General features: G+C 35.7%; 1 protein-coding gene across 1 annotated transcript in view; it reads left to right on the top strand.

Annotated features, from left to right (window-relative positions):
* The window catches only part of ATAD2 (ATPase family AAA domain containing 2), a 38,494-nt gene extending 15,280 nt beyond the window's left edge, over positions 1-23,214 (top strand). Inside the window, exons 10-28 of the mRNA XM_085315267.1 lie at positions 858-966; positions 1,195-1,310; positions 2,683-2,857; positions 3,528-3,616; positions 3,948-4,107; positions 5,531-5,621; positions 6,076-6,390; positions 7,569-7,695; positions 9,376-9,559; positions 11,133-11,318; positions 12,544-12,679; positions 12,827-13,023; positions 14,214-14,373; positions 14,732-14,854; positions 14,946-15,095; positions 16,381-16,782; positions 17,475-17,608; positions 20,358-20,486; positions 21,966-23,214. Coding sequence (XP_085171393.1) covers positions 858-966; positions 1,195-1,310; positions 2,683-2,857; positions 3,528-3,616; positions 3,948-4,107; positions 5,531-5,621; positions 6,076-6,390; positions 7,569-7,695; positions 9,376-9,559; positions 11,133-11,318; positions 12,544-12,679; positions 12,827-13,023; positions 14,214-14,373; positions 14,732-14,854; positions 14,946-15,095; positions 16,381-16,782; positions 17,475-17,608; positions 20,358-20,486; positions 21,966-22,007 — 3,025 coding nt within the window. The 3' untranslated portion in view covers positions 22,008-23,214. The remainder of the gene's footprint in view (positions 1-857; positions 967-1,194; positions 1,311-2,682; positions 2,858-3,527; positions 3,617-3,947; positions 4,108-5,530; positions 5,622-6,075; positions 6,391-7,568; positions 7,696-9,375; positions 9,560-11,132; positions 11,319-12,543; positions 12,680-12,826; positions 13,024-14,213; positions 14,374-14,731; positions 14,855-14,945; positions 15,096-16,380; positions 16,783-17,474; positions 17,609-20,357; positions 20,487-21,965) is intronic.
* Positions 23,215-23,431: the final 217 nt, after the last annotated feature.

The raw sequence follows: 23,431 nt of genomic DNA, 5'->3' as shown, positions 1-23,431 counted from the left end.
CATCTGCCTCACTGTGAAGTGTTATTTTATTAATCTTGTACAGATTCTAAATTATGGCAATTTTTAATCATACCTGTTGGAACTGGTGATTGTAACTCAGCTCTCTAAAACTGGATTTTTAGGCTGATGGATTTTTAGGCAACTGGAATGTGGGGGCTGTCGGGGAATTCTTACATAATTTTTTAATGTAAAATTCTACTTCTCTTTTGATTTACAGTAGTTTATTTAGAAAGAAAGCTCCTATAGCATAAAATTTAAAATAGAGGAAATGATGGAGTTTTTGCTATTTAAAATAGTGTTTTAACAGCATTTGTTGATAACTATTTAACAAATGTTTTCAGGTAGATGTTTTTGAAATACCTGTTTTTTTGTTACGCACAATGTTTGGGAAAGAAGAATGTTTGGTGGCCTTTCATAATGTTAGTCCGTGGTGATTTAAGTGTCCCCTTAGGCTGAGACTGTAGCCTTTTAAAGGTAGAAACAAAGACTCTTCTAAAGAGGGTGCATGTATGGGGGGGAGGGTTGTTCTTTTATCACAAAAATGAAGGTCTGTTCACAGTATCCACTTATGGAATAACCGGTTTTAATCTTATATATGTGCCATGTTGACTGGCATGGGATATTCATAAGTGCTGAGAGCTGCAAAAGTAATTACCTTAATATCAGGAGTGACCACCTTCCTTTATATACTCTTGGGCATGAAATGTATAGCAATTTAAATGAATTTTTAACTATGCAGGAAGTTTATAGAAATTTATACAGTCTTCTATGTTTGCTTTCCAACATTAAAAACAAAAAAATAACCAAAATCTAGCTGCATTTAGAAGGTGCCTTTCTCTCTCATTAATTCAAATCAGGTGTCTTCCCCTAAACTTTCGGAAAGATGAATTAAAGGGAATTCACAAGGATCGAATGAAAATTGGAGCGAGTCTGGCTGATGTTGATCCAATGCAAATAGATTGTTCAGTAAGTATTTTAAACTCGTTATGTTAGTGGGACTTTTCCAATATTTATGAAAACTTTCCATAACGTGCTGTCTACAACCAGCTTCGTTTACAGTTTTATCTCAAGGAACTTCACAGCATTGCCCTGAACATTTCCTTTGCGCTGGCATATAATAATTTCTGATAGAATCTTTTCTAGCTTGCAGCTTTCTTTAACATATGAAATGTATTCTGTTGAATTTATCTTTAGGTACGATTTGATGGTGTGGGTGGTCTTTCTGACCACATTTCAGCATTAAAAGAGATGGTCATTTTTCCATTGCTTTATCCAGAAGTCTTTGAGAGATTCAAAATTCAGCCTCCAAGGTAACATACACTATATCAAAACTAGAAATGCTAATTCAGCTGTTTGGGGGAGAATATTAATCTGAGGCACAGTATATTTTTGTGCTTCAAAAAATTTGGCATTGTTGAGGTCTTTTTAATAGTAAAAAATAATTTCTTAAAAATGTATAAAATCTTGACTATATGTAGGTTCAAAATATAAGCAATGCCTTGTCATGTTTAAAGACTAAGTGTCGGGTGTTTTAAAACAGCAATATACTCAGTGTTTTGGTTTTAAAAGGTAGGATGGTGTTTGTTTTGTTTCTGAGTGTTTTATGCACAAGTCTAATTTATAAGCAGGAAGCAACTGTCGGAAGTTGATTGTAATTTGTTGCTTGAAAGTACAACTGTCTTCCTCTCCCTTCATCCCTCCCCCTTTTTTTTTAATGCTAGGTATCAATTGTAATATTTAGGACTTACAGCTAGAACATTGCAGTGTTAGTTATGCTTGGTTTAAATTAAAAATTTGTCCACTTCTTAAATAGCCATATTGACACTGCGTTATGAAATAGAATATTTAATTTATAGCTAACTGTTGGGATAACTTTTTTAGACATACATAGTGTATCATTCCTTTTGGGGGGTTTAAAGTCTACAGATATAATCGTTAACTTTACGTAGTCTCAGTCAGCAAAACTCAGTCATACCATGTTGAAATACGACTTTAAATTCTTTGCTTTCAATAGCTTTAAAAACACTAAAATTAAAAAAAATAAAGCTGCAGAACATTTAAAAATTTTGATTGGCATTCTCTTTTAAACAGTAATATACTAGGTTTTTTATTTGATGTTTAAATGTTACCTGGAAATGCAGAATGCCTCCTCCCCCACCCCAGCTTTAGACTTCCATTTATTGCCAGCAACACAAAGTCTAGGAGACAAAATCCAGTAACTCAAAACTTTTTAAGGGAGAGTGAAATGCTTTACTATCAATCTTGCCTTTTGTGAAAACAAGAATGTGCAGTATTATTGAGGAACAAACTGGTGAGATATAAGTTGTCTTAGTCCAGTCCCAGATTCTCTGCAGAAGTTTGCTCTTGTTTGGCTCAACTCTGCTGTAGTCACTTGTGAAGTCTATCAGCAGTTTTGGAACTGTCCTGCTGGGACACTGCACTCTCTTCTGGAGATTTGGTGCATCTGAGTTATCTTCTTTGTTTATTTTATTTACTGTCATGTGAAATTGTGTAGAAGCACAAAACTTCCGCCTGTTTTTACTTTTCTCACAATTTAGATATTATTGTTATTCTGTACATAAAGTGTTTTTGGTTAGGAGGGAAGGGTTGTTCACTTTAAACATGGGGATTGAAATAGGCATTTTTGCACAATTTTGTCCTATGTGAATCTCTTTATTACAGAGGCTGTCTATTCTATGGTCCCCCAGGGACTGGAAAGACACTGGTTGCTCGGGCCCTTGCTAATGAATGTAGCCAAGGTGACAGACGAATAGCCTTTTTTATGAGAAAAGGTGCTGATTGCCTAAGTAAATGGGTAGGAGAATCTGAACGACAGCTTCGTTTATTATTTGATCAGGTGAGGTTCAAATATGCAATATGTTCTGTCAGTTGTAACTGTAATGTTCTGTGATGAGCGTTTTTAAGGAGAAGTCTGTTTTTGTATTTTGTTGGTTTCTTCCATTGAAAATGGAATTTTGGTGTTTCCTTTCTCAGTGCCTCTGTACTTTGGATCAGGGAGTTGAAATCCTGGAGATGTGCTGGGAAAGAGTAAAAATACACCAAAAAACTCCTAAAACCAATGATCTTTCTCACCAAAACACAGAAGAGGTTGGAAGAGATAGTGACTTAGTTTTAGAGGAAAGCAAATGCAGGCTGAGAACACGGTCACAGAATAATTTAAATTCAGAAAGGAAGCTTGCTTCCAGAACCTGTAATAGAATTAAGTTCTGACTCCATTCTCTGTTTTTGCCAAATAACTGTAAAAACTACTGTAATGGTTTGTTTCCTCTCACCCAGTCACAACTGGTTGGCCTAGTCTGCTGTCTTCTGTTAYGTGTGTCCATTACTCCATTAGCTCAATTATTATTGATAGATATGGGAGCTAATTATTATTAATAGAGATCTCTGATACTGATCTGAAAATCTAGTTCCAATGACTTTTCAACCATAATGCTTTTCATGCTTTTCCTCTTTGAATAGCACTGTTTTACTTATGTCAGTATTCCTGTATCCATGTTTTGTTCTAGGCCTATCAGATGCGGCCTTCCATTATTTTCTTTGATGAAATAGATGGTCTTGCGCCTGTGCGGTCCAGTAGACAAGATCAAATTCATAGGTACTACATTTTTTGCATCTACATATAATCTGGATGATCTTTGTGAAAAGACCACCACAAACTGTTTATATGACATATTATCCTGAAAACTTGTAGCTGAATATACTAAGTTTTACATGTCTTCAAACAATAGTTCAAGACCCACTAAGTTTGATATTAGCATAACATCTATATTACCTTATCTATTTTTTATATGTCTTAAAATGAGTCCTTTCACAATCAGCATCTTATGAGCAAAAGCTTGCCCTTTTTGAGTGACCATTGAAGAAAGTTGTGCAAAATGTAACAGAATTTACTAAATCAGTGAAACAAAATAATATTTTTCTGCTAGTTCTATCGTATCAACACTTCTGGCACTTATGGATGGCCTAGATAGCAGAGGAGAAATTGTTGTAATTGGAGCCACCAACAGACTGGATTCTATAGATCCTGCTTTACGAAGACCTGGACGCTTTGACCGAGAATTTCTTTTCAGCTTGCCGAATAAAGAGGTAAGAATTTGTATTCAGCCTTAACTTTCATGCAGCAAAGTCTTTCTTTATAACAAAACCATGTAACAACACAGTATCGTGGAGCAATTAGGTTGGAAATGCAGTATTGTACAGCTTGCACAAAAGAGCAATATCCTGAGAGACTCTGTCATATTGGGGGGGGTAGATCTGGTATGAAAGAAATGGTATACATACTAGAGAACTCCTTTCTCCCCAAATAAAGTTGATCAAAGCTAAAATCGGGTGTTTCACTTAAGCTGGAGCACATTTTTTTTTCTCTGTTCCCAAAGTCATTCATGTTTACTTAGTCTGCTTAGTGGTGTTCTCGCTCTCAGTTTGTCATTTAAGAAAGAGTGGGGGACGCAGTTGTGTTTCATAGTTCCTGGGCAGGGAATCCTGGGAGCCACTGTAGCTACTTTGGGAACTGACATTCTTACTAGTATTAACAGGGAGTTGGATGAAGATGTGAGGCACAATGGCAAGGCTTGGAAAGCTTCTATTTCCCTGGTGATATCTAAGAAATGAAAAAATGGGTATATAGCAACCAAAAGTTGTTTTTTTTTTTGTTTTTTGTTTTTTTGTTGTTGTTTTGGGGTTTTTTGTTGTTGGTTTTTCTAAGAAACTCCATTTGAAACTAATTTTCGTGCCTTCTGTGTTCTGGCTGTCACTGATTCTTTTCTTTTTAATTGGCACTTTCTGGGAAAAGGATAAAGTGCTTATTGGATTGGAGGCAAGTAAAAATGCACAAAACAGCATATGTAGTATAAGTGTTTGACTCCAGTTTTCATATGCTTTCATGAATAAGAGAGGGGGTAATATGAGCTGTTACATGATTAGCTAGTGTGGAAGAATTCTAGAAATCACAGCTGTAATTAATCTGTGTACCAGAAAATACTTAACTGAATCTCTGGCTAAGATCAGAGATGAAAAATGGACAAAACTTAACATTCTACCTACTAGCTTGAATCATAGTTGCTGTTCTTTGTAGCAATTGTAGCAATTTGAAACAGTGCTAGGACTGCTTTGTAGAATGAACTGACAGAAAAGCAAATTTGATGAACCAATGAGTCTATCGTCATGACATTTTGCTAAATTTGAGAGAATTTTCTTTGAGGAAAAATCCCCTGTTTCCAGCTAAGTTTTCTATTAATTTTTTTTCCCCAAGATCAGTAGGTCTCATACTTGTTGAAACTTACTTTTTTAGAAGCTCTACATACCTTCTGTTCCTGTACAGGTCCCCAGAAAGATTTTATGGTAACAAACTGAGAATCATTAAACTTTAAAAAGTAGGGAGTGAATTTATTGAACTTTAAAATTCCTAAAAGTTTAACATAATCACTTATCTTAATCTGTTAATGTGAAGGGTTCTGCTCCTGCCTTTTGTCTTAAGACAAACTATAATGCAATCACTTTGTTTTTCTAGGCTAGAAAAGAGATCCTCAAGATTCACACACGAGACTGGACCCCTAAGCCACTGGACATGTTTCTTGAAGAGCTTGCTGAAAAATGTGTTGGTAAGATCAAAAATGAAATGAGTTATTGCATGTAACTGAGTCCTGAGGAGTTTTAGCTCATATCAGATGGTAACCAAGCTCTTGTGCCTTGCTGCAGAATTAGCCTATGAGCCAGCTGGAAGGTCCTGGTAGTGATCAAAGTTAGATGCTTCCCTCTTACTTTATTTTTTTTTTTTGTTTGTTTGTTTCTCAGAACACTGGATGGCTTCTTGGGCATCTTTCTCAGGAGAAACATTTTGCTTAGAAGGCTAATTTATATGGATATCAGGCTGCAGGCCAGATTTAAAAAAAAGTTCTTCTGCAGTGCAGTAACACCTTTTAAATTCTCTATTAAACTACTTGGTTTTGAACTGCATACAAAGTCTTTATAGGTTTCACTTTAGAAACTGGGTTCTTGACTTTCCTATGTGGCCTGAGACTGATAAAACATTCAATTTGGTATTTTGTTTATTAGGATACTGTGGCGCTGATATTAAATCCATATGTGCTGAAGCTGCCCTGTGTGCCTTGCGCCGACGCTATCCTCAGATATACAGAAGCAGTGAGAAATTGCAGTTAGATATCACTTCAATTAAAATAACAGCGAAGGATTTTGTTGTGGCTATGCAGAAGACTGTACCAGCTTCACAGAGGGCTGTGGCTTCACCTGGACAAGCATTATCACCCATTTCTAAACCACTGCTTGAAAATACATTAGAGAGAATTTTAGAAGCCCTGCAGAGAGTATTTCCTCATGCAGAACTTGGACTAAAGAAGGACCAACAGCAAGGTACAACAATAACATTCACTTCTTAAAATTCTGCTAAAGCAAAAACTTCTCATTTGTGCAATCAACATATGCAAAACTTCCCATCTTGATAGGATTTTTAAATGGTAGAATTTTATCATTTGCATACTTTTATTTTAGGAATATATAGAATACTTTACATGGTTTTTATTTTGGATTCTAAACTGAAATGAGAAATGAGAGAGCTGTGAACTACCCACTGTCTACAGTAGGGAACGACATGTTATCTGATAACACATCTTGCTTCTGACAGTAGCCAGCATAATATTTATCATTTTTAGAAGTTAATTTAAGTTTTGAAGTATAAAGAACCTCTTTCCCTTTCAGAATAAATATTTAAATATTTCTTCAGAGGCAAGGGAATTCTCTACACAAATGTTTCTAATTCCTTTATTGAACAACTTCGGGATGCTGGCATAGCTGGTTTAAGTTAAATGTTATTTTATTTATCATCATTTTTTCATCATAACATTTTAATTTAAATGTTTGTGACTCGCACTGTACGTTTGCATGTGAGATCATATACATCGTATTTCTTGACAATATCCTACCAGCTTTACCACCAATAGAGTTGGTAGAAGCACTTTTATTAGTAGAGTAGGCAGAAAACCATTAACAACATGAAAGCAGAGTGGCTAGGGCATCAGTAATTGCTTACCCTCTGTGCTGTCGTCTTCTATCTCCTTCAGTGATCTTTGAGGTGCTTTATTTAAAGACACGTTGATCTATATATCCTGGTTCAGCAGTCCTCAGATGAATGGGAGTTTGTAGCCATCATGCTCACTTAATTCCCATACTTTTACTGAGGGACACTGCTTCTAGACATACACAGCCTCATGGGTTGTGTGGGTGTCTAGGAACTACAGAAGTTGTTCCTGATAATCATRTATCTTTGTTCTAGAGGGGAAAAAAAATGAGTTTTCACTGAGAGAAACATACTTTTTGCAAAACATGAGACTCAGGAGAGCTTTGTAGAGACTTGTGCAATCTCTTTAGGTCTATGGTAGGATCAAGTTTTCAGAAATAGCATTCAGTGTGTGCCCCTCAAATGGAGAAATACAAGCTAAGTGGGTTTTATCACTGATTTAGAAGCTATATTAGAGCAGGAGAGAGAGATACAGACTATCCAGGAAAGCTAACAAATCCTTCTTGTCTTTCAGATGGTATAAACCATATTTTAAAAAATGATTCAATCTATAGTGATGAGGAAGCACCTTCAGTCTTTGAAGATAAGCTATCTCGTAAAATGCCTGGGAAACAAAAGGAGAAATTCCTCAACTTTAACAGGTAAATGCCTGTTCCCTTTTAACAGAATCATAGAATGGTTGAGGTTGGAAGGGACCTCTGGAGATCATCCAGTCTAACCTCCCTGCTCAAGCAGGGTCACCTAGAGCATGTTGCACAGGATCGTGTCCGGGCGGGTTTTGAGTATCTCCAGAGAAGGAGACTCCGCAACCTCTCTGGGCAACCTGTTCCAGTGCTCTGCCACTGTTATAGTAAAGAATTTTTTCCTTATATTCAGGTGGAACATCCTGTATTTGTGCCCGTTGCCTCTTGTCCTGTCACTTGGCACCACTGAAGGTTTTAGGTTCAAAATCTTCAGATTGTTGTGTCTTTGTAAACAGACTTCGCTGTTGTAAGTGTGAAGGGCAGTAGATGAGAGAGTAAATATTTATTTGTGTGCAGTGGTGGTGGGGCAATCAATTTTTGCAAGAAGTAAGCATGAAGATAAAACTAGGTACTAAAGTTCTAGTGAAGTACATTGTTACAGCTGATCAAACTGAAGCATCCAGTCTCCTTTTCCAAAGCCAAACAGATCCACAAACTATCAGGGCTTATTGATTTGATCCGTGGTATTCCTTAAAGGCTCAAGACCGAAGAAGTGCACTATCTGTCCTTTTAATTTAAGAAAACTATGGATTTGTCTAGCCATCTTTTACCCCTTTACCTTCCAAGATTGTTAAAACAGTAGTGAATTATGCAGTAGGAACAAAGTCGAGAAATGATATGTTAAAACAGCATAAGGAAAACTTGAAACAGCGTCTACATTTTTTACCCTTAAGCCACTAAGCTTAAAATAATAATTGGATATTTTAATGTGGAATCCATTTAAATCCACAGTTGAAAAGGTAAGTTGTGTTGTCACAGTTGAGTCAATTATTTTTCTCAATTTATATTGCTGTGATGTTCAGGAAATCTTCTGACTTACTGAACTTGGTTAAGTCTCTCGGAAGTTTGTCTTGAGATAGAAAAGGTACTGCAGTATTGTGGTGGCATATTTGCTAATGCATTTCATAATAATAAAACAAGATTATTAGGAAGTTTATTTGCAATCTGAGTTAGTAGTAAATAGCACATGAGAAAAGATTAAACAATTTGAATGACTGAATAAAATAAATATAAGTCATAGATGCTTAATGATAATGTTGTTAATTTAACCAACTACAATTTTGCACATGTTCAGATAGAGCTAATGTGTTTCAGTGGCCATGTTATTTTTTTTTCTAAGAAGTTCTGCTCTTTCGTTCCCACCTTTTTCAATAACTGTTGACCAATTTCAGCTAAACTTGACAGATATAGAGATCTCAAAACTGTTTAAGCTCAAGATCTATCTTGTGGGTAGTGAAGAGATCCAGATTGGTGTGTGCTGAGAGAGAAAATTATCATTCTCCCCCGTATCAGGTAACTGACTGGCTGCCCTCTGTGTTTTTGGCTGGACAGTCACCATGTATGATTTACGGGCCATCACTTACCCAGCCAAACAAGCAGCAGGCAAGGTCGGAATCAGTAGCCTTGCTTAGGGACTGTATGGTATGAGTCTTTAAGAAAATGGGATTTAGTAGTCTTCCTGATCACAGAATAATTTATTGCTTGCTACATTAAAAAAAGTTATACAGAGAAAAGTAACATCTATGTCTGTATTCATCACTAGATTTTTAAACTACTTATTTTCTAATCTTTTTCTAGAAATGCTTCTTACCAGCCAACATCGTACAGGCCAAGACTCTTACTAGCTGGAAGGCCAGGATATGGACAAGGTTCTCACTTAGCACCTGCAGTAATACATGCTCTGGAAAAGTTTGCAGTTTATACACTGGACCTGTCAGTTCTGTTTGTTAGTGTCACATCACCAGAAGAAACATGTGCACAGGTATTTTTTTTTCTCTTTAATCTCATGGGATTCATTGACTGTATGTAAATGACTCAAGTGAGGTAAGTGAAATTCATTGTTAATGGAGGTGACCCAATTTTAATGTACTTTGTGTTTATTTCTGTCTGAAAATATACTCTTTTTTATACTAAATGATGCAGGATTAAGGATGTTGTACGTGACAATGTTTGCTATTCCAAATTAAACGGTGAGGATATTCCTAGCCATTCAGGAAGCTGAAAGATGCTGCTGGTAAACCTCGCTTTGTAGCAGGAACACCTGCTGTTCTTAGTGGGGTCCAGAAGGTGGTTTCATTGCCTCCTAAGACTCCCAGTAGATGGCTCTGTATCAGCCTGACTGCATGGCATGCACTTTTTCTAGCTATTTGGTTGGTTGGTTTTTGTTTAATGATAGTGTAATACAATCAAGGTTTTGGAGGAAAGAAATAGCTTTCTTTTCTTTTTTCCTATAAATTTACAGCTTATACTACTGTAGCRTGTGCAGTGAAAGCATTTAAGCTGCCAGAACACTTTTACTGGTACACTGTTATCTTTTTCCTAGCTAGAGAAATACAGTATAAATAGTTCTAGTACTGTTTTTTTCCTTTTTACTTTCAGGCAGGAAATTTATTCTGTTGTTTTTTTTCATCACTGTATTATAACATTCTAACCTTTTATTAGAAGCATTTGAGAGCTGCACAAGTAAGGCAGATGTTATATGACAGGATACCTATCTATCACATATGAGGAATGTTTCCATTTTGGTTATTTGATGGTTGCATCTGTGGTCACGTAACTAGACTGTCTAGTCTGTGCTCAGATCTACTGCTAGCACTTTCCGTCCTCTGACTAGAACTGCCTGTTGATCATCTGAAAAGGTGCACAGAGCAATTAATCATATGAAAGGACACTTGCTACTTCCTTCTTGTGGTAGATTCATGTCCTTCCGCGTGACTGTGGTACCTACCAGCTGCAGGCAGTGGCTCGTGATCTTCCAGAGCGTGTACTCTGGTCTGATGGACTCTCTGGAAACGACAGGCTGAGAGCTACATAGCTATTCAGACAGGCTGAAGATTGGTCACCTCTATACTTTGAAATTATGAGTTATAGCTGAGTTTCGTTTACAGTGTCAGCCCTCGCCTTTTCACATAGGCCTTTGTTTGTTCTTCTGTGCTCCAAACTGACTTGGATACAAGCCCAACGTGAATTGAAAACTGCAATTACAGTGGTGTAGCACTTTACCCATGCTAATGCATCTTTCTGAAGGGCTTGTCTTAGTTTTTTGAGCTCACCATCGCATTAATTGAGTTGAGGCTCCTTGGAATTTAACTTAAACCTAAGCAGTTTTGAAATCAGGCAGTAATTTGGATCTGTTTCTATCTGTGTAGCTTTGTCAATAATTAAGTCAAAGTAAAAATTTTACTCTATTATTAATAAATTGGGTTTTTTGTTGGCTTGTTTTGGCACTTTGTCTTTATGTGCTCCAATTTTGTAGGATATTTTGATATATAGTTATATATTAGCAGCCTATACTACCTGGTTGATTATTCTTATCAAAGCTTTCATTTTACTAGTTGATCCGAGAAGCTCAGAGGACAGCACCAAGTATAATCTATATTCCACATATCCATTTATGGTGGGAGACAGTTGGAGCTGCATTGAAAGCTACTTTTACAACATTATTACAGAACATTCCGACATTTGCTCCAATTTTGTTGCTTGCAACATCAGACGTATGTCATGCAGATCTCCCAAAAGAGGTATTTCTATCAATAATTTCTATCAATAATTTTGTATTTCTTTTATTCAGTTTCATTTTAATTTATGAATCCTTCTCTTAAGCAAATGGATACTTATGTTATTAGGAGACCCTACTGAATCTCTGAAGTTTGCTTAGACAGAAAACAGTACTGAAAAAGTTTGTCTGAAATGTTTTCTGAGTCAAGAGATTCACTTCAAACCCCCCTTTCCACTGGCATGCTTATTAGACAAGCGTATACATTTACTTAAAAGAATAATTCCAGTGATTTCAAGTTGGTTATTTATGTACTTAGTCAATCATATGCAGTTTGCAATGTAAATGACAAAAAAAGATATTTTTACGGAGTACACTTCTTTTGATAGTCTGTCCTTTCAAAATATGGTTGTTACATTGTAAATAATGGAAGTGAATTTAGAATTTCAATGCCTTAACAAAAATTTCAGTTTCTTTCTTTGTACAAGCCAAAGCTTTAAAAATTAGAAAGCTAAATAACTTTGAAGTCAGTGTAGCTGTCTTCCCAAATAAGGACGTGCTCTTACTGAAGTTTAACTTTATAGACTCCTGTGAGTTTGCACTAAAGTAAGATGTTTAAAATACAAAACAGGCTGTTCTCATTCTGATTATTTTGTCTCAATTATGCAGAAAAAATCTGAACTGGATGTGTTTATTATCAAATGCTTTCAAAGTGCTTAGCTTAGAATTTCCACAGAAGCTTTTGCACTGTTAATAAATTCCTTCTAGAATAAATATTGAAATTCCTCCCCCTCCTTTTGCTAGTAGAAATTGAAAAATAGAATGAAACTTGGAAGCATGCAACTTCAGAAACACTAATTTTTAAAAAAAAAGAAAAAAAAAATCTTAACCTGCTGAACCTTGCCAGTTCTGTCTGTGGTTGCTTATAAGGGTTCAAACTGAAGGGCACAAGGCAAGTAAATACAAAGTAAGCAATTTCAGAGGCAGTAAATGTCATCACTCTATCAGTGTGTCATATGGTCCCTTCACTGAGCTTAAATTCTAGAGGTTTTCCTTAAAGAAGATATTTTATTTGCCATCTTAACCTAAGAAAATCTGGCCTTTTAACATCAGGAAGGTAACTTACCACAGTTTTTCTTATTCAGATCATTTTAGCTTAATTTTTAAAATTATTCATTTTTTGGAGTAGAATATGAATTTCTTGATTTCTTGGTCTTGTATCTGAAGTGTCTTTCCTTCTTATGCCTCAGATGCAAGATTTGTTTATTAATGATTATGGAGAAGTTTTTAATATCCGGTTGCCTAGTAAAGAAGAAAGAAGAAAATTTTTTGAGGACTTAATTGTAAATCAAGCTGCTAAACCTCCTGCATCAAGAAAGAAAGCAGGTGAGGATATTCTACAAATAAAACTTTGCTAACTGTATGTTAACAGCCATGCAGTGTTTATTTTGGTAATAGATTTTCTGTCAGTAATTTTTTGTATGCTTATATTTGAGTACTATAAATTGGCTAAACTTTTCTGTTTAACTGAAGTTTGGCAGGCCCTGGAAGTACTGCCTGTGGCACCGCCACCTGAGCCCCGACAACTAACAGAGGAAGAAATAAAACAGTTGGAGGAGCAAGAGGAGGATACACTTCGGGAACTTAGGATTTTCTTAAGGGATGTTACTCATAGACTTGCTGTTGACAGACGTTTCAGGGTCTTCACAAAGCCTGTTGACCTAGAGGAGGTGAATTAGTATTGATTTATAATACCATTTTGTCTRTGTGTATTTTTAATTGCCCAGCATTTGTGTGTTGTTTAGAGAAAGGTTTATCTTTGTTTTTAGCACTGTACTAATAGGATTTTTTTCAAGGAGCAGAAAGGGTGTTTACATTTAGTTTTGCTAACTTCTTGAGGCTCTTAAATGTTCATTTTTTGAGTAGCCACTGAAAGCCCTGGTTTCCTTCTAGAAGGTCAGAACAGATACCACTACAGTTTGCTCATGAAAAGGCTTTGATATGTAGGTATATTACAAGTCTGAAAAGCATAGAGATCTCTTTCTTTATAATAATAATAAACAATATTTATAGGGCTGTTTTAATAAAGTCTAAAGCTCTTGCTACATTTTTGTAGACTGTCAATGGTTTCTATGGGAACAGGAGTAGCAGCAGCTGTTTGCAAAATAAATTTTAAGATTCTATTCTCCATTTTTATCTGTGGCTCTCCCCAATATAAGATCAACCATAAATGACATGTGTTTTCATCTTTCTCCCAAATACTTCATAAATACCTTCTTTCCGTATTTATTTTACTAAATGAGTCTATTAAGCTAGGGGCATATACTTCAAAGTCAACTATAATTTTAATACAGCTGTGTATCAGCAAAGTCCTGTTCCTSTTGGCATCCACTGACTTGTCTTTCCCTTTCCTTCCAGGTTCTTGAGGTGTGAATAATCTAAACATATGGGTGTCCTTATCTAAATTAGTCTCTAGGCTCCTCTTATGGTCTAAGTAAAGAAATAGGCACCTCTGGTCCGGATATCTCATCCCTTAGGATGCCTAGAATATATGCCTCAATTCGTGCAGCGTATTTCTTGCTGCCAAGAACAGACAATCTCAAGTGGCTTACTCAAATGCATTTACTGTGATTTTTCTGAAGTTAAGTGGAATGAATCTTACTACATGTCTGTTTCCTTCTCTGTCCCACACGTGCTTCTGACCTTCCTGCTTCTTTTCTTTTCCCTTCCAGTCTGTCTTTTCAAAGCCAGTTGAAAGAGCCCTTCCATTTTCAAGAAGCTAACTGGTTAATTTCAGCATCTTCTGATGTATCACAAATATTGAAGCTCTTTAAGTCATTTATTTAAATTTATTAAAAAATAATTTTAGTAGATACTATGTAAGTAATAAAATCTCTGAACACATATATTTAATTTGTAGGTACCCGATTATGTCACAGTTATTAAACAGCCAATGGATCTTTCAACAGTTCTCTCTAAAATTGACTTGCACCAATATCTAACTGCAGGAGATTTTCTGAAAGATATTGATCTAATCTGTAGCAATGCCTTAGAATACAACCCAGATAGAGATCCTGGAGGTGAGGATGTGTCTTTATCCATAATTTAGACAACTTTTAAAATGTATAGATTGATAACTGTTGTCTGTGGATGATGGACTTCGGATTAGATCACTTAAACATCCACAGAGAGCGTTTCTTGCCAGTGTGTAAAAATATTGTAACATTGAGCTACTTGGGGATGAAATTATGTGATATCAGTGCTAATTAACAAGTAGTACCTCTGCTTTGAATATTAACTTTTATGTTGTTATGCTAAAAATATTCACTGAAATAACTTGCACAACCTACCTGTGAAAAGAGCTAATCTTTTGTCTGATTGAAATAAAAGATTTCACTAGCTGGTAGAAAATACTCAGTTCTGATTGTAAAATTTCAGATCGTCTCATTAGACACAGAGCTTGTACTCTGAGAGATACTGCTTATGCCATAGTGAAGGAAGAAATGGATGAAGATTTTGAACAACTTTGTGAAGAAATTCAAGAATCTCGTAAGAAAAGAGGTGTGTTTTAATCCTAAGGATTTTAAGACTTTTCTCAGTATTTGTAACCAGAAATGCAAGACAGATTTCTTTATCTGTTCTTTATTGCAAGGTTGCAGCTCTTCAAAGTATGCTCCATCTTACTACTATGTGATGCCAAAGCAGGACTCTGTTTCTGGGTGTAAGAAAACAGATGACAAGTGTAATGAAAGAACAAAGATGCCAGTGGCACCTGTAGATTCCAGCACACCTCTGTCTAATGGCAAGTTGCTTTTTTTGCTTTTTCTTTTTTTTTCCCTCTCCAGACTTTCTTTGTGAAGTTGTTAATGTCATTGATATCTTCTTTGTTCTTGTAACATAACAAGTTTCTGTGATGCCTGGTTCTTTACACCAGAAGCATTGCATTTTTGAATTTACTTCCAAATGTGAGGTGAATCCAGAGGACATTCATTCGACAGGGTTATGAATTAAAGTCCGAGTACAGTGGTTTACATTATAAAACACTGTCCTTAATGCCCCAGCTGACATTTAATGGTTCCCTAAATTGCTAACTCTTGAAACAGAAAACATTGTATGTAGCATACATTCTGAATATTCAAGTTATTCTAATTAAAGGAAACAGTATGTATAGTATTCTAAATTTTTTTTTCTTTTCCTTTCCTCCTTTTGTTCCTTCCTCCCTCTCCCATGCCAAAAATAGTAATGCCTCTTTCTGTGATTTCCATTTTGAAAGGATTAGACCTGTAAAATAAAGGGGAAAAATAGAGGAGCAAGAGTAATAAGATATGTGAAGCTAAGATCATGATTTCTTCACTGTCCTCTTTTCCTGTGAGAAGAGTGTGATAGAACAAGGGGACTTTGTTTTTCTTTCAACTAAAGTGCATGATATGGTGTGAAACTTGCTGGTCTCTATGGCACGGTGGAAAATTTGCCACGGATTTCATCCGTATGTTTTGTGCAATATTCTGTGAATAGAAAGAATGATGGGTTTTCTGGAAGGCATAAAGGCAAAGATTGTTTATAACAAGGTTACCTGAATCAGAAAACATGAGAGGCGTAATCTTTACCGACAATTTTCTTTATCCTTCAAATATTTGCTTTAAATTTTCTTTTTAACTCTTCTCAACATGTATTCAGCTTTTGATGCTTACTGTTTTTATAACAGATTCGAAGAAGAGCTTGTCTCCAGAGGCTTTTCTGCTATTCCTCTGTGTTAATTCATGTAATAATGAATAAAATAAACCTAACAGACAGAAAATATGACTACAAAGCCCGGCTAAAATAGGATTTCTGTGCGTATAAAATCATGAAGTTGCTTGTTCTGTGAATGAAATTATGTAATTGGCTTTTAAAAATCTAATAGCAAATTGACTGCATTAACTTGCAACCCTTTCTTTAGACATACATATGTCATGAGACAGCATGATAGTACTTTAGTTCCTTTGATTGTTTGCTTGTATTTCAAGTAAGGTATGAATGGCAGATTTTGAAGATGGAGCTGCTTTAATTATGTTTTGGATTGTTTTTTTTTCTTTATCGTATTGCAGCTGTGTCAAAAAGAAGACGTAGAAAGAACAAATGGTCTTCAGGTAGTTTAACAAAGAAGAGAAAGATTTTTCAGTTCAATAAAGAAAATAAAATTCCAGAAGAAGACCAAGATGAAGTAGAGAGTGGTGGAGAAGAGTTTCTGGAAAACAATGTGGATCAAACTGAAGTTGAGTTCATACAAGATTCTTGTGTGGAAGAAAGTGAAAATGTTCTTCAAGAACGACAGACAAATGGCTGTGAAAATAAGTCTGAGACAGAAAACGAGAAAGTTGTCTTTGATATGGCTAAATCTGGTTCTGAAAAGGAGAGTGCCAAGTTTCCTGGATATTTAGAGCTTAAAAAGAGAAGTCAAATTTCTGATTCCCAAATAACAGAAAGTTTTGAAGAGGGCAATTCAAATGGTAAGTGAAAGGTCCAACATTTAGCTCCTTTTTGTTGTTGTGGAGATTACACTGTTTATTAATGGTAGCCGCCTTTAATTTCATTCTATTACTCTTTCCCTTTAAAAATCATCCTTTTAAAAATTCTTCTGTAATAATGCTATCCCTCTAATCATGTTAGCAAACACATTTTTCCTAAGCTGCTGTTCTTTTGATTCTGAAGTCAGTTTTTTTTTTAAGTCTATCTCCTTGAAAAACAACATTCATTTGCTTTCTTTTATTGTATGAGCATCTTTCTGATAATGAGCAGCTTAAGGTGTAAAAGGCTGTAACTCAGCCTGTGTGGATTCAATCATATGTGGCAGAGATGACTTACATTCTAGTGCTTACTTCTAACGTAAGGTGCGTTTCCTAACCTTCAACTTCCTCAAGTGTGTGGTGCTCTAGTAGTAACACATGACTAGTTTACTAGTTTTTTTTTTTCCTACTCTTACCTTGGCTTTTTCACTGATGCTGCTTTTTATCTCAGTTCCTAATTTTTATGGAGCAGTGACTTTTGCTGGAAAGAAGGTGGAAGCCAAGTATTTCTCAATGAACAAATAACAGTTCCGTCTCACTGCAGAGAGAGATTGTATACTAGTTGTGGGATAGCTGATTGATACTATATTCCAGATAAATAGAAATCGTGACTTAAGAAATTTGTTTCATTCCAGATAGTTGTGTACTTCATATGACTCGGGCTAGACGTTCTCAGGTTGAACAGCAACAGCTTGTGAGTGTCGAGAAAGCTATGGAAATTCTTGCTGAGCCAGCTTCCCCACTTATTGTGGATTACAAAGATCTTAAGGTATGTCTATTTTTGGTTTTCTTAATACTAACGTAGGAAGTTTTCTTGCTACATATATAATTGTAAATTAAGTCAGTTATCAACCAATGCCAACTAAAACAATTTATTGGAAGGATATATAGCTTGTGAAATAATTCCATCTGTAATGGACTCTATATGGCTGATACAGATTGCTGTGGACTGCTATTCTTGCTTTTGGTGAGCTCTTTTAARAGACCAGATTCTCTTGCTAATCTTGAATTTAGAAAAGGCTTGCTGAATTTTAAAATAGTCAACTCAGCCTGCTAGTACTGTTGGTTATTAATACAGTCTTTACAGTTTTTAGGTGGGTTTGTGTTTTTACATACTTTGTTGATGTATTAGGAACATGCAAAGGTCTTTTATATCTAGCAGTGATGATGTTAAACCTGAAGTTAGTCTTAATTGATATAAAGCTAATTATGGGTAAAATACCTTTTTTAAAATTTTTTGCTTGAAATTCTTTAAAAATATACATTCTAGTTTTACACTGGAACTATTGCAGTTTAATAAGGGTTTGCTAGTGCCTCAGAGAATGGAAATTGTTATCCTAGGCTACATTTGCAGAAGTGATTAAAAATGGGCCTAGCTGCAGGAGGTAAAAGAAGGTTCCTCGGCCTGCACTGCAGAGGGTGGAACAACAGACCCTGAGCTTGATGTGACACCAGAAGCAGCATCTTAAACTTAGGAAAGATGCCAAGTAGGATCCGGGAGGCAGGCTTCAAATGGAGAAGGGCTGTTGTTTCCCTGCTGTGAGAAGGGAGTATTATGTGGATGTTTCTCCTGTGTGGGGAAAATGTGACCAGAGAGGTGTGCTCAAGAGGCTTGTAAACATAGCAGTAGCCTAATTTGTAGTGATGAAACTAACTTTAAACCCGGCTTCGTAAGGAAACAAATTTTAAACTTTTCCTCTGTTCGCGGCTGTCTGCATATGTCAAGAAGCCATGTAGGTTTTTCTCAGAGTCAGGACACTACTGGCATGTGCGTCTAAGGTACTGCTCACTGGAGAAAGTGTACAGTAGAGCACTTACAAATGTTTCAGCTATGGGGAGAGCCACAGTCATTTTTGAGTTGTCAGTTACGAAACACAGATTTTCTAGAAACTCTACTTGATTAATATTGGTGCTATTGGAACTATACTCATATAGGGAATCCTCTTTGGAACTTTGCTGCATTGAATAGGTTAGGTAAACTTCCACATAGGGTTCTTCGGGGTTGTTTGTTTGTTTGTTAATAGATCTAGAACTTCATGAACATATTAAAGAGCATGCAGCCAACTGTGTGGCAACAAATAGGAACAGTTTGACAGAAAGCGCTCCACATTGTTTTGCCCGTATGTCGTTATTGCCAGTGTCCCAGCTGATGAGCTTTTTCAAAGGATGAATAACAAGAAAAAATCTTACCTTCTGGGGGGTGATGAGCACTTCTGTGGCTCTAGACTTTTGTCTTGTCTTTRGCATTTTGTGCTCCTGTGAAGCAAACCAAACAGAAGTAGGCACAAGACTGAAAGACTGAAGTGATTCTCATTTTCTACTAGCTCACAAAGTTCTTTGATCAATTTATGCTACCTGTTTACTGACTGTCACAGAGCTATTTGATGTTTTTCATTAGGATGAATATGTCCAAGATATCTCAAGTTTATCAGCTGCCTTTTCTGATTGCAGCATGAGCAACTTGAAAAGATGACAGATTCCTTGTAGTGATTTTGGTCTCTTAATATATGATGGTTAAGTTTCTTGTATTGTCACTCAGCCTCTTTCAGTCAAATAGATTAGCTAGTAAATACTTGTTTCTGGTAACAGCCTCTTTGAAATTAAGTTGATGGGAATACTCGCGTGAACATTTTTTCCATTGATCTGAGGGAAGCAGATTTTGATGGGCAGTTGTGGGCAATATTTCCATCTGGCATGGCTGCTGTCTTAAGGTACATTTTGACAGCCTGTCACCATACACACATACTGAACAGCTCAGGCAGTGGAAGAAGGTGCTGCCACTAGTTTCTCACAATTGCTTTGCTGGAGATTATCACCTCCACATCTTTGGCAACAGAAGGGACTGTGTGAGAGACTCGTAATCTGCTATAGCAAAGTCATTCTGCTACTTTATCCACCCACCTGTGTAAGAGTAGGTTTTAGCTAACTGATCTAACTTTGCTTCCCGATCTACTTCAGGCACTTGAACAGTCTGTTTTGCCAGAAGAGTTGTAGGCATGGTAAACATTCAGCTAATGGGTAAAGATAATCATGTCAGGATGCTACCATTTCCAGCCTGGCACAGCTGTATCTAGAAGATCCTTAGCCTGTCTTCCAAGCATTCATTTTACAGTGCCCTACATTGCAGCAGCACCTTCTATAATGAAATGCAACAGTGGCTTTGCTTGGGCTGCATCTATTTTACAAAACTTGACCGTATAATTTCCTGCTGTTCTGGAAGAAGTTGATTTGCAAGTATTCTTGTGTATGTGATAAAATGATTAGTAATACAATATTATCTGAAATTTAAGCCATCTTTTTTTCTCTGAAGTACAAAAAATGTACTCATTTCCTCCAGTGAAATTTGGTGTGATATTTAATCTGTTCTCTGAAGTATTACTCATATTTTATTTAACAATATAAGAAAGTAGGATGTCAGTTGTGTTGTACTGTTATTGTTTAGCTTCTGAAAACTTAAAGAGTCTTTCCAGAATATCTCATGCTATTTTAAACTTACATTGTCTCCATTTTTTCTTTAGCAACTGCTGAATTTTGTCACTGAGATAACTAAGAACTTCAATATATTTCACTTGGAAAAATTATATGCTGTGCTCTGTCAGTGTATTTACCGGCATCGGAAAGATTATGACAAAACTGAATTAGTAAAGGTAATTTTTATATATATATATATATATATATATTTTTATATATAATGTTCTATTGCTGTTATGCAGTATGCATGCATACTGCATATTCTGCTTATTTAATATTAATTGCTTTACTACTTAGTTGTCAGTGTTGTAAGACTTTTTCATTTCTGTCTGGAAGACATTTATCCATATTGCAAAACCATTGTTGTATTTGGCATAATTATTTGCAGTTTCAGCAGGAAAAAGATTGGACTTGAAAACAATAGTTCCACCCACAGAACTCCTTCAAAGCAGTTAACTTTAGAGTCTGTGAATAGCTTTTTTTCTTTTTTCTTTTTCTTTTTTCTTTTCTTTTCTTTTCTTTCTTTTTCCTTTTCTTTTTTTTTCTTTTCCTTCTTGGAGATGGGGGGGTGATGAAAGAAGAGTGCTGTTCTCAGTCTACAACTTCCTCTTTCTCCCCCTATAGGCAGTCAAGCATAGTAATGCTTAGTCATTCCTTTCTTCAGCAGTTTTAAAATTGAAACGTAACAGGAGTTTGAGGTTTTTCTTTAGTCCTCCCATAATCTCTTCTTAACTAGCAAGTTCAAGTGTCTATACATAAAGGGAGATTTCTGCCTATGCAGGTCTTATGGTAGTTATCCAGATTCTCTGACCTCTTTCTGTAAAAGAGGATTTATGAGTTGTCAGAATTCAGCAGAAGTCTTCAGGAGGCAACCATAGTCCAAGTCAGGCATTCCCAGTTTTGAGTTGGTTTGAGTATGCTGGAAATTCATCTTCAGATGCAAGAGCCAAGAACCCATTTATCTCCGTGATGCTTGTGTGTGAGAATAGATAAAATTCTTTTTTTAAGGTAAACTGCAGAGGGACAGAGGAAGCCTCTTTGTTTAGGCACTGGTCATCTTGATCTATTCTTTCACATCTGATAAAGAGTTAGAACGGACGCTCTGTTCTGATTGTGCAACAGTGAGGATTATTTGGTTTCAAGGAGGCCATGCCTGAAAAATGTGCCCTTCTCATCTAGTGTAACGTCACGTGTTAGCTTGAGAAGGGAATTTATTTATGTTATCCTAGGGCTGGTGAGTTTCTGGAACTTAAATTGTAATGCTCAAATTAATTAAGTGCAGCTCGCAGTGCCTCTTTCAAAGCAAAGCATTGGAAAACTTGATAAACTTTTATCATCTTTTTCCAACGTGTTAGAATATATTTTTTCTGAGGTAACCTGCGGTGCTGTATATTCCATTGTATAGAATACTCAGTGCTCCAGAAATTCCACCCAAGCTACCAATTGAAACAACTGTTGATACAGGCTCTGTATCCTATTCTATTTTGCACACACAGGGATACCTGTGAAGCTACAGAGAATATAAAAACACTGATGGCTCTGGCAGATGTTTTTCCATGTATTTACAGTTTTTTTAACTTTGTATGTAGAAGTAAATAACAGGATTCTTAAACTTTTATTCATGCTTATTGCTAGTTTGTCTTCTTTTTTATTAGGAAATGAAGAAAGAAATTACAACCTTCCGTTGTGCTCAGTAATGTGATCTTCAGAATACTTGATTTCTACTCCGTAATGTTTTAATTGCATGCTGTTCTGTTATCTGTGTATAATTCAGTAAAGAGTACTTCTGAATATATATATTATATACATACATATATAAACCAAATATATCTTAAAATATATTAAGAAAGTTCAAGTAAAGTCCTTTAACTGCTTTTATTTGATATTTTTGTCCTATACATATTGTATGATAAATAGTAAGCTTGGACAAAAGGATTATACATGATCGGTTGGGATCAGGGTGTTCAGCTTTCTTTTCCATTACACATTGCCTTAAAGCCTTGTCGTCTTCTTATGTGATAGATGTTTGTCAGTGCCTTTCGGAACCTTGTAGATTTGAACATCTTCCAGGTACTCGTATTGTATATTGCATAAAGGCTTTAAAACATACGTTATTCTGATACATGAAAAGTAAATCGTTTAGAAACCTCTTAATCTAATTCAGAGGTAATTTTTTTTTTTTAAAAAAAATTCTCTGATAGCACCTCAAGTGGTTTTCATGGAATTAACAACCAAAAGAAAAAGTGAGAGAGGAACATTGTTTCCACAAACATAATATTTTTGCTATGACATACTTTCGCTTGACTGTCAAAAAATACCACCGACTTGAAACAGAAAGCAAGATTTTAAGGTAAAGTTTAGTCTTGCTTGTAATATTGACAATCTTCTTGATACTGCAGAATAGAATTTTAATATAAATAGTTGCAAGTGTAGGTGGCTTATAGTTGAATTAAATTGTAAATAGTTTTCTGGTCTTCTGGAGAGAATTATGTTTGTGTATTACCTAAAACTGAATATATTATTGCTGAGAAATATATTTAAATAATACTAAAGCAATACTCTTTATTGAAGATGGATACCTCTTCAAACCAGAAGGAAAAAAAATTAAGTTAATTTGAGAGTTATTTTTCAAAACAATTGAGAATAAGATACACAGAATCTGATTTTTTTGAAAATGGAATTATATAACAAGCACAACAAAGTATGCGCATCACGTTGCTGTCGTGCGTGTGATGTGACGTAACACCTAGTGAATGCCTAACTAACTGTGCAATCTCTGTAAGTTTTAGTTTTCATGTCTTTTTTTCTCTTTAACGCCTGTCCAAACATTTGTGTACTATGCAGAATGTTTCTTCTATCTGTATTGTTTGGATGTATATTATTAAAAAGTGAGTCATGATTTGAGTTTGTCTGTTTTAATCGTAGAATAATTTGAGCATTAAAAATTTTACTTTGAAGTCTTAAGACTCCTGGTATTTTAAGTGCAAGTACTTCATGTGAACAGTTTACCCCACTCTTGGTTTATCAGTTCTGCAGGGTTAAGTTTCTGAGATGCTAGCGAGCGCGCCAGAGCAAGCATCAGTTCAGCTCCCTAGGCCAGTCTAACGATAATTAGYTGCTT

The sequence above is a fragment of the Rhea americana genome, unplaced genomic scaffold, assembly GCF_003343005.1.
Source record: "Rhea americana isolate MKP2758 unplaced genomic scaffold, rheAme1 scaffold_0, whole genome shotgun sequence".
Taxonomy (NCBI): Eukaryota; Metazoa; Chordata; class Aves; order Rheiformes; family Rheidae; genus Rhea; species Rhea americana.
The sequence above is the reverse complement of the archived record's forward strand: the minus strand, read 5'-3'. Positions and strand labels throughout refer to the sequence as shown.